Source organism: Silene latifolia, chromosome 1, assembly GCF_048544455.1.
Source record: "Silene latifolia isolate original U9 population chromosome 1, ASM4854445v1, whole genome shotgun sequence".
Lineage (NCBI taxonomy): Eukaryota > Viridiplantae > Streptophyta > Magnoliopsida > Caryophyllales > Caryophyllaceae > Silene > Silene latifolia.
This window is the reverse complement of record NC_133526.1, coordinates 66495934-66506407: the sequence shown is the minus strand read 5'-3', so window position 1 is coordinate 66506407 and position 10474 is coordinate 66495934. Positions and strand designations below refer to the sequence as shown.

The following is a 10474-nucleotide window of genomic DNA, read 5'->3' as shown; positions in this document are numbered from 1 at the left end:
CAATTCCGAGAGTAGCCTTATCAAGGCTTTTCAACCATTGTTTCGCGGTGTCAATTAGAGAAAAAGGAAATATGACCCATCGAATTTGGTTTTGAGTTACACCGGTTTGAGAAATCGTATCACAATAGTCACAAAAAGTCTCGATATGAGAATGAGGGTCTTCACTAGGCATCCCCCCAAATTGGCTTCTTTCGACTAATTTGATAAATGCGGATTTGGCAATAAAATTCCTGGTTAGATGTTGTGGTGTGGGAGTACCATTTGGTAGGTTCTCCTCGATGGGTATGGAATGTGATGAAAACTTAGGCATTGTGGGTTGATTTTGTGTTGGATTTTGTGTTGGGTTCTCCTCACCTTCTCTTCAAAAAGGGTTGATGAACTCAATAGTATTTGGTTGAATATCTACAACCTCACTAACACCTCTCAAAGTTCTCCTAGCAAGTCTTCTATTGGTTGTCAAAGTTCTTTTAATTTCACGGTCAAAGGGTAACAAGTCACCTTGTTACCTTCTAGACATGCAAAATATCAAACAACTTGAAAACAATTAGAACAAACCTTGAGGAGTTTTACTTCCCCAAGGCAAAGAAAGACACAACTAATAACAATATAAGAAAATCTAAATCAAGTTAACACAGTCCCCGACAACGGCGCCATTGTTGGTCGTGTATCTAAAATCTTTCGGTTACTTGTCGTTAGGAGCACCTAGACCAAAACACAATTTATAACTTCACAAACAACTCTACAATTAGTAAAGAGGCAAGTAAAGGTCGGATCCCAAGGGACGGGAATTGAGATGAGATTTCTATTGCAACTAGTGGTGTCTTAGGGGTGTCACAATTTGGGGTTTGATGTGGAATATCACTAAACTAAATAGCAATGAAAGTAAACAAGCAAGATGAATTAAAAGGGATGTAAACAATTGATAAGAAACACTAGGGTATCATGGGGTCATAGGGGATTCATGGGAGTTGATCATACAAACATGTTCTCAAATTATAAGCAAGCAATTATTGTTGTGATGGATCGAGTTGGTTTATATCTTACAATCCTAGGAATGTTTGGGTCCCGGAGCCGAATCGATTAGATTGTATAACACCTACAAGTCGACTTAGTCTTCCCTACTCAACAACATGCATGGTCTAATGAGACTCGAGTTGGTTTATGTCTTACAAGTCTCATTGAAAAGATAGGTGATGGGTCAAAAATGCAAGGATTCATAGGCTCGCATTACATCAAACATAACATGTGCATGAGTTGAGATCATAACAAGCAAGCAAATAAACCATGAAAGCATATTAATTTAAGCATGAATCATTCCCCATGTTGGTTTCCCCTAATTACCCATTAACCCTAGCTAAGTGACTACTCACTCATTATCATGTTGAACATGCTAGCAAGGTTGTCAATCATACCAACAAAGTGAAACATGATGAATAAATGAGAGTAATTAGCAATATTTAAAAAGGGATTAAGAGAATTATACCTACTAATGATTCCAATAATAAAGCAAAGAATAAAAGAAGTACTTGATGCTTGATTGGAAGGTTGTCAATCTCCCAATAATAACCCAAATAATCTTCAATTACCCAAAATAAAGGATGAACAAGAGAGAGACTAAGGAAATAAAACTTATATTAAAACTTGATTAATTGTTGATTACAAAATTAAAGAGAGATTTGATTGATATTAACTACACTAAAGATTGCTAAGAAGAACATGCTCTTCTAATTAGACTAATGGGGTATTTATAGTGGGGATTAGGTGTGTGAATTAGGGTTAACTAAGGGCTTAAATGACGATTAAGTCCCTACTTAAGGAAACGCCGGTCTTATTGGAAAGACTCCGGTCTCTAGGGAGACTCCGGTCTCTAGAAAAAGATGTGCATCCTTCCTTGAAGCTTGAAGAAGACGAAATGGGTCTGCCTGGGAATCCGGGCGTCTTTAGCACTGGACGGGCGGATTTGGTGGTCTCTGCCCGGGCGTCTTGGGGTGAAGACGCACGTCTTCTGGAGTTTATGCCCGGGCGTCTTGGTGTGAAGACGCACGGATTGTGGAGTGGTGGACGGGCGTCTTCAGGGGAAGACGCACGGATTGCTGAGCAGTCTCGTTTCTTCTTCTTTTCTTCCTTTTTCTTCATAAGGTCCTTGGGATTTTCTCGTGGATGCAAGGATCTTTTCTCATCATTGCCCATCTACTATAGTATGTACAAAGGCCTTCTAATCTTGTCTCTCCTTGATGCTTGGTCATTGAATTCAATCAATTTAGTCTCATTTTGCCATGAAAATGCAAGGTTTGCACTCCTTTCCTACCAAGGGATCAAAACCTCAAAGAATATGCAAAACAAAGAACTAAAGACAATAAATGACCCAAATATGCACTAAAAAGCATGGGAACAAGGCTAATTCGGGGACTAAATGTGCTCTAATTATGGTCACATCAATAATAGGACTATTTATTTTGAGGACCAGCTGATGCGGCGGGAGACCGTTAGGCTGTAGTTTATTAAGAAATTCCTCTGGCTATTGTTCTGTCGCGATGTCTGCAGCTTCGTCAAAGCTCCTGTAGGTAAATGCGCCACCTTCTTGTCGAGAAACTAATATAGAATTTATCATTTGTGCGTCATCATTTTTTGGAGTAAGTATTGCTCTTTCGGTTGTTACAGACGGATTTCTACTAATTTGCTGTATATATGGATAAATTGAATCAATGAGCTATTCAATTAGAATCGATTCTTCTGTTGCAGATATGACAATCGGCCTTGGTAATTTTATATCTTTCCCATTTTCATGAGGATAGGAGCCATCACCAACTCTTAGAACGAAGTTGCAAAAAGCAGGATCACGCATAGCCCTCATATTAACCGTTAAATGAATTCTTTTGAGTTGAGGCCACAACGGAGACATAAAAAAACTCGAATTGATTGCCTCTTGTAATGTACTTTTTGGTATAACAGGCAGTACCTGTCGAAAGTCCCCTCCAAAAACGACTATTTCTCCGCCGAACAATTCTTTAATTGAGCAGACATCACGCAAAGTGTTTTCAAAGCACTCAATTGAATTTCTTTTTGCCATGGGAGCTTCATCCCAAATGATTAAACTACATGCTCAAATTAGTTCTGTTAAAGAACTTTGCTTCGAGATTTGAGAACTTTGGTTATTGTCTATGTCAAGAGGGATCTTGAACCGAGAATTTGAAGTTCTTCCGCCTACAAGATTAGATGCCGCTATACCTGAACTTGCAACTGCAAGATAAATAAGTCCCCTAGCTCTCAGATTCGCAAGTAGTGTGCTGTACAAAAAAGTTTTTCCTGTACCTCCCGGGCCATCTAGGATAAATGAACATGACCTATGCTCTATAACTCTTCTGTAAATTGTATCGTAGGCACGACGTTACTCCTCATTTAACATGTTTATAGCATTTATGTCTTCCGAACTTATTGGAATATTAAGCTCTTCCTCAATTTCTTTTGTTTTTGAAAGGCTCAAATAAGCGGTATCCAATTTCAAATCTCCAAGGTCAACAGTACTAAAACTCTTGCCCATTGATTCAAGTATGCAACAAATATTTGTAAGAGTCATCTGTAAAACATTATGACGTTGTGCAGGAAACGCATATGCGTAGTGTTCGGACAGTGAAGCGTAGAATTTATCCCACATAAATCTTGGATTATTTGGCTGACAGTAAATGAGTAAAGTTGCAAATAATCTGCGTAGCGCTGCTGGCATTTGATATTGCACTGCTTCTGCTAAGCATTGTTCAATTGAGTTGTCTATTTCAAGAAATCCATGCATGTAAGCAGACTCTCTAAAAGAACTAAATGTTACGCCGTTTATTGATTTTAAGTCGTCAAAAAACTTGGGACCTCTAATGTTTGAGAGCAGAAGGCGTAAATAATAACGTTCTCCTTCTGAGGGGTTTCCAAATACCAGATGGCCTAAAGCAAATCCTTTTTCCCTAGGAGTCCAAAATTTTTCCTTTCTTTTATTATGCCAACACATAATATTCGGGAAGTTGACTGTAAAATAACGTCTGAGAGAAAGCATCAGTTTCGTTTTGCTTGAAAAAAAGTCTTTAACATTGTTCTCTTGCAAGCTTCGTCATCCAAAACGTTTCAAGGTTTTCCCATGGCTGGAAACTAACTGTTTGCATGTTTGGTAAGTGTACTTGTAACGGAACAACGTTAGGATGTATCTCGTTCAAATGAAATCCAAAAATTTTCCAAGCTGCCTCTGGTGGGGAAATCCACCTAGCTGATTGGTAGAAGGTAATCTCATCAAATGATTCCTGACCACTGCCGCTAGGATCAGTAACAGCAAAGGAAATACCGTCATGCCCCTTGTATACATACTTGTACATATACTTAACTGCTTTAATTGTAGAACATATCTCAACGTTTAGGTGGCAGTCATATTTGCCCAATAAGAATGGATTGTACAGAACAACCCATCGATTATTAAGCTTTGATCTACATACAGTCACCTGGATACCCGTACGCCTGCGACGATAAATAGGATAAGAATCACGACTATTTGTTGTTGTATCCGCAAAATCACGAGGGTAATGGTTCTTACAATTACCGTCTTGCATGCAAGGATTAGTAGGGTTATCTCTACCGCATGGACCATGCATCATATGACAAACAACTGCAGAGAAAAGGTAAGGGTTTTCAGCAGCATCAGGCAATTCCGCACAAACAAAATCATCATACTGGTCGGGCGTTCTTATTTTGCTATCAGAATCAAGAATAATTAGAAAATGTACATGTGGGAGCCCTCACTTTTGGAATTAACCGAACGTAAACGTAACCAGCAATAATACCAAATATTTGACAAATACAAATGTCCTTCTTTAACTCAAAAAATTTTGCTCGAAAAACGCGAGAAATAAGATCAGGTCTATTTTGCGCTTCCTCAAAAGGCAATAATTCTCTTTCAATTTCTGGCCATCGAGGGTTGCACGTAATTGTTAGAAATATATCTGGTTTTCCATAGCGCTGTACAACCGTCATAGAACTAAGATAGCGGCGTCTGAAATCACGGTCACACCCAATAAATTAAAGCTAGGAGGTAGTATAAAAAGTCTGCCAATATTTTCACCGCGAGTCATTCCTGAGTTGTAACTATCAATTATTCCTTGATATAGGTCCGCATGAATTATATTCTGATTATTCCTTATTTAATGAAGTCTTGTTGTCTCAATCTTGATATACATATCGACTGTATATTGTTGGAGAAGACGACCACTTCGCAATAAAATCGAAGAATCATTTGGGCGAATCTGCAATCGGTAGCAGTAGTACTCTCTACAAGATATTTTTTTCTCGGACTCAGAAGTACCTACAACTGTACGTAAAAAGCAGCTAAAGCTACTTACTTATTTTTTTTAAAAAAATAGTTTAATAAATATGAAAGCACGAACCTTGTTCCTCGCTTTCAAGTAAATCGTCCGTTGTTTGTACAAGAACTTCATTTATCGGAAAAGTATGGGGTTCATGCCGACGTTTAGGGTGGCTACTTACTCCATAAATACGTTTATGCCATCCAGTTTCGCCAAAAGGAAACAAAAGAGGATACTGCAAAGGGTCATAGCAACCGTAATAATGTAATATTCGATGACTTGTTCCAGAGTTAGCATATATGAGTACATCATGCCGAGGAGGCTGTGATGAGTTTTCATCGTCGACCCAAATTGCTGCCACCTGCGATGCCGTAGGAGCGTTGTGCGTTCTTTGATCCTGAATATGATCTGATTTTAGTAAAATACGACTTTCCTCGTCTATACCTACGTCTCTTAGGGATTTAAAGAATTGATTGTATGGGTTTTTTTTCGATAATGCGCATCAGAATACAAACCACATTCTGATCAATGTCTTCAGAAATCTGAAGTCTATGCCACAATTCTCCATCTGTATCGTAAAAATACAGTTGAATATATTGCGACGGTTCTTCAGTCGGCAAGATGTCATTAATGAAATGATAAACTTGACCCTGAACTCGAAACGTATAAATTCCACGATTTCTCTGCGCAAGTTCACGATCTTTCTTTAACCCAAAAGACGTAAAAGCGAAAGTACTATTATACAACATAACATATTTTCTGAAATTTTCAGAAACTGAGTCGTTCGACATGTACAGCATGCGTAGGTCATTCGGTATCACATTCTGTGCAAGACGTACATCTCCTTGGCAACAACAAAAGTTTTTCAATTCATTTTTGAAAAGTTTTGCGCCGTAGTGTATACATAATGAAGGCAATGGAAGAACGTCTGGATGTTCCAAAGGAATTGAAAAACCTTTAAATGTATTAGCAACGTTTGAATAAAGTGAGATTCGAAAAGTGAATTTGGCTTAAAACCAGTGAAACAAATAGGCAAAAGACATATATTTTTGCGGGAAAAAGTATTTACCCTTTCGAGTAATAGATGCTGAAATTGAACGACTTTCTTTTGGGGCTTATTTGCACGAGAGCATGATGCAATGTTTTTCAATAGGTTCATATTGTCTAGTTTTTCAGAAAATAAACAATAATTCTGTTAAAAGTAGAAATAAAATCTGTAAATTAAACAATTATACATACAACAATAACACATAAATTTGAAGTATAACAACTTGAAAAATAGAAAGCTTGTTATGTACACAACATTAACGCGTAAATTCATCTAAATCAGTTATCAGAAGAACATTTTTTTTTTTTTTTTTTTGTGCAAAATTTTGTTTAAAAAATAAAGGAAAAAAAATTCAACATTTTTAGGCCTTAGAAACACAATATCGTAGGTTATAAGATAGATTAATCGATTTGCAGTTACAGAGAGTTTTAAAACAATAAAATTCTTCAATAAAGATTTTACAAACAAAAAAAATATAATATCTACACACTTATGTAATACGTTATGTACAAAAGAACTGTAAAAATTTTAAAATACAATTTAAATATTTTTCCTAGTTGCTGAAACAGTTAATAAATCCTGTATTTCAATTTAGTTTTTTAAATATGACAAAATATTTTAAAAATAATGTATTTCAGGTAAATGCGCCAAAGACATAAAAATTTGTAACTTTCTTAAAAGTACAATTTACATCGTAACATCTAAATATAAATAAAATTTGTATAGTTGCCATAAATTTTGTTAAAAATAAATTATTTAAAGAGAAACAAATTTCGGCAACGATAAAGCGGAATTGTAATTAAATTTAATAATAATTTAATGTCTACATATGAAAAAACAAAATTTATAAAAGTAAAATTATAGTAGATACGATATCTTTAACTTATTTTAAAATACTTATTAATTAAGTAAAAGAAAAAATTAGTTGGAAACCAAAGAAAAATAAACTTAATATTTCGTTTAAAATGACGAAATAGATAACCTTTTGCTATTTCGTCTTCTATCCTTCTAGTACGTGAGTAATTACACAACAAAACTTTTTTTTTTTAAAAAAAAAACATTAAATAAACTTTATTATTCCCTCACCACCTTATAATTTTATTATAGAAAAACATTTCAAAACATCTACCTGACTGTATGTCGATGATAACGTCATTAATTTACATTATTATTCTGTATTTTATACCTCGTAAAACAGTCGACTTTAAACTGTGTATTTGCGTAAATTTCGTATCGTTTGGATTAGGTAGTACTTTCCTATTGTATTTCCAACATTGAATATAGTCTCGTATATTTTATTCTATAGACATTTATGAAATTTGTTTTAAACACTTTGGTAGAACAAATATACGGTCCGATTGTTCTTATCAACTGTTAAATGAATTATTCAAACTAAAACTGAAATTAGTCTATGTAAAGGTTTTAAGTAAAGTTAAACTCATTTCAGCCCTTACAGAAAATAAGTTTAAGTTCTGTAAGTTAACTGATGTAATAACACTCTAGTCCCTCTCATCTTTAAGTAATTAGATTCTGTTGATAGTAGCTTCACATGTAGTTTTCAACTTCATTTTAACTGGGACTCAACGTAGTAAGAGGTGTTTTAATTTTAACGCTCATTATGCTTATTTTAATACTTTTAGTTGAATATTTATCGTTCTATTGAAACAAAAAGTGTATTCACCGTAATCTTGACATTTTATCTGCGATACTAAAAATATTTTAAAATATAAAATAAAAATTATGAAAATAACATAGATATATCAGTATTTACAATTTTTTTTTAAAGTACACAATTTATAAATCGTAAATACAATTTCCGAAAGCATTAAATAGTAGTCGTATAACTACGAAAATGTATTAAAAACAAAATTTGAATAACATCTAATTAAAACGATATTTTTATAGCATAATTACGTAAAGTTATCAGGTAATTTCATTTTCTATCTTTTGTTCTTAGTATAAATTTTATAATTCGGAAATCTAAAATCCGAAATTGCGTAACTATGTCAGATTAACAAAGAATTTTTTTTAAAAAAATTTAACTGACATGATAATTGTATAACGCTAGGAATAGTACTAAATAATATCAAATAAAAAATATCAGAAAATACTTACCTTAAAATTTCCTTGGAGATTTCCAAAGTCACCTACGCTTCGTATTTGAGATATAATTTTCAGAAGAAAGCAACTGCATAGAATGTATTTCTTAATGTCCTACAATACAAATATAAGATTTCAAAGGCAAAATTAAACGAATCAGTTCACAATTACACTGAAAATTATTTCTTTACATGCAATTAGACTAAAAAGTTCCTAAAAATTTAAGAAACATAGTACTTTTTATAAACTCAAAAAACTAAATGAAGTTAACGTATTACAAATTTAAGTTGAATATAAGATGTAGGGAGGGAGCATCTAAGCTTTATATTTTTTTTCTTTGAAGTATATAGTTATAAGAAAAACATATGTGCATTTGCCGAGGTATTTCAAGAAAAACAAAGGTTTTTAAAAAAAAGAAATTGGGTTAATTTTTTTTTAAAAAAAAATAACATACACTTATCTCTTAGAGGAGTATACGATATGCATTACCTGTCTAAGAAATGTGTTTGCCAAAATAATTAGTGTAGGACAAAAGAACATGCATGCTGCATGTCACTACACTTGTTAACTATGGTTTATTTGCAGATAAGAAAAGCACAAAACTTTAGTGCACACACATCACTCTGACAATTAAAAATGACAATAAGGCAAAAAAAAAATCATACCTTTAGGATACAAACAACGTAGAAATACAGGGATGTCTAATACCCCGGATGACCACGGGCGGCTGAACCGGGGCTCCAGTTTTGATCACCGAATTTATAAGCATTATTAATAAAATTTTATACAAATCTCGACGTGTAGTAACTTATACATTCATATTTGGGGCCTCATTTTTTTTTGTGCACCGGACCTACATTTACATTAAGATGTCCTTGAATATTACGAATGTTATATTCACCACTTCCTTTGTTGCTACTATTATATTTACGATTCTTACTACTTTAGAGCTGTCTAGGACACCGTGCAACAACGGGCGGAGGAACCGAGCCTCCGGTTTTTGACACTGAATTTATAAGTGTTTTTGATGAAATGCAATATAAACATCGAAGTATAATACACTTATGCATTTATATTTGGGACCTCATTTTTTTTGCGTTGCACCAAGCCTCCGTTTGTTTCAAGACGCCCTTATAGAAATAAGTGTGAACTAATTACCTGTACTTCCCAAATTACGAATGACTGCAATAAATAAATGAAATAATAAGGTAATAAATTTTGTTGGATAGTGTGAACTAATTATCTGTAATGGAGGTAAGATGCTGATGATTATGATGCGCAGCAGAAAACAAGAAAAAAGACATGAAAAAGATGAAGGTTTAGTTTTTAACAAAAAGACAAGAACAAGAAATACAGAAACATTAAAAAATATAAGGAATGCCAAAACCGTAAATAGTGATGTCAACACAAGCAGGTTGAAATTGTTGTCACACATGTATTCTCTTTTAATATAAGGTATAGAAGCCAAAGGCTTGCTATTTTTTGGGGAATTTTAATAACATGCTTCTATAAATGTGAATTACGTAGTAGAAGTCATTGGATGTTACTCTCATGCAATTTTTATTATGGGTCCTCTGGAAGCAATCTTCTTGTGTTCAACCCTTTTAAAAGGCGGAAGAAGCCTTTAAAACACTATGGTAACGTGGTTGTACATATTATGTGTTTTATTTCAGTTAAAGATGTTAAACAAACACATCTTCTTGTCTGCTTTCAAGGAGTGAGGAACGAACAAGGTTTTCCCTACGTTTAAGTATTCCAAAAGGTCCAACTGGAAATTGGGATGACATTTGAGGCTCCACGTCCCTTATTCAACTGCAACGAAATATTTAACTATTTGAAAAGTTAAGAACGATTAATACCTAAGAGGGGGAGGGAGTGAATTAAGTGTACTTTTAAAAAATTTCTCCTTAACTTGGTTATTTGATAAACAAGTAAGAATTATTAACTACAAGACTTCATAAACTTATTTGAATTTAAGTTCGCAAGAAAA

General features: G+C 34.1%; 1 protein-coding gene across 1 annotated transcript; it reads right to left on the bottom strand.

The window, feature by feature from the left end:
• Nucleotides 1-4070: 4070 nt before the first annotated feature.
• Nucleotides 4071-6127, bottom strand: LOC141648383 (uncharacterized). The gene is made up of 4 exons (XM_074456994.1): nt 5852-6127; nt 5418-5697; nt 5209-5335; nt 4071-4728 (listed from the first exon to the last, which is right to left on the bottom strand). Exons 1-4 carry the CDS (start codon nt 6125-6127, stop codon nt 4071-4073), a joined length of 1341 nt encoding a protein of 446 aa, XP_074313095.1.
• Between the last annotated feature and the right edge of the window lie 4347 nt (nt 6128-10474).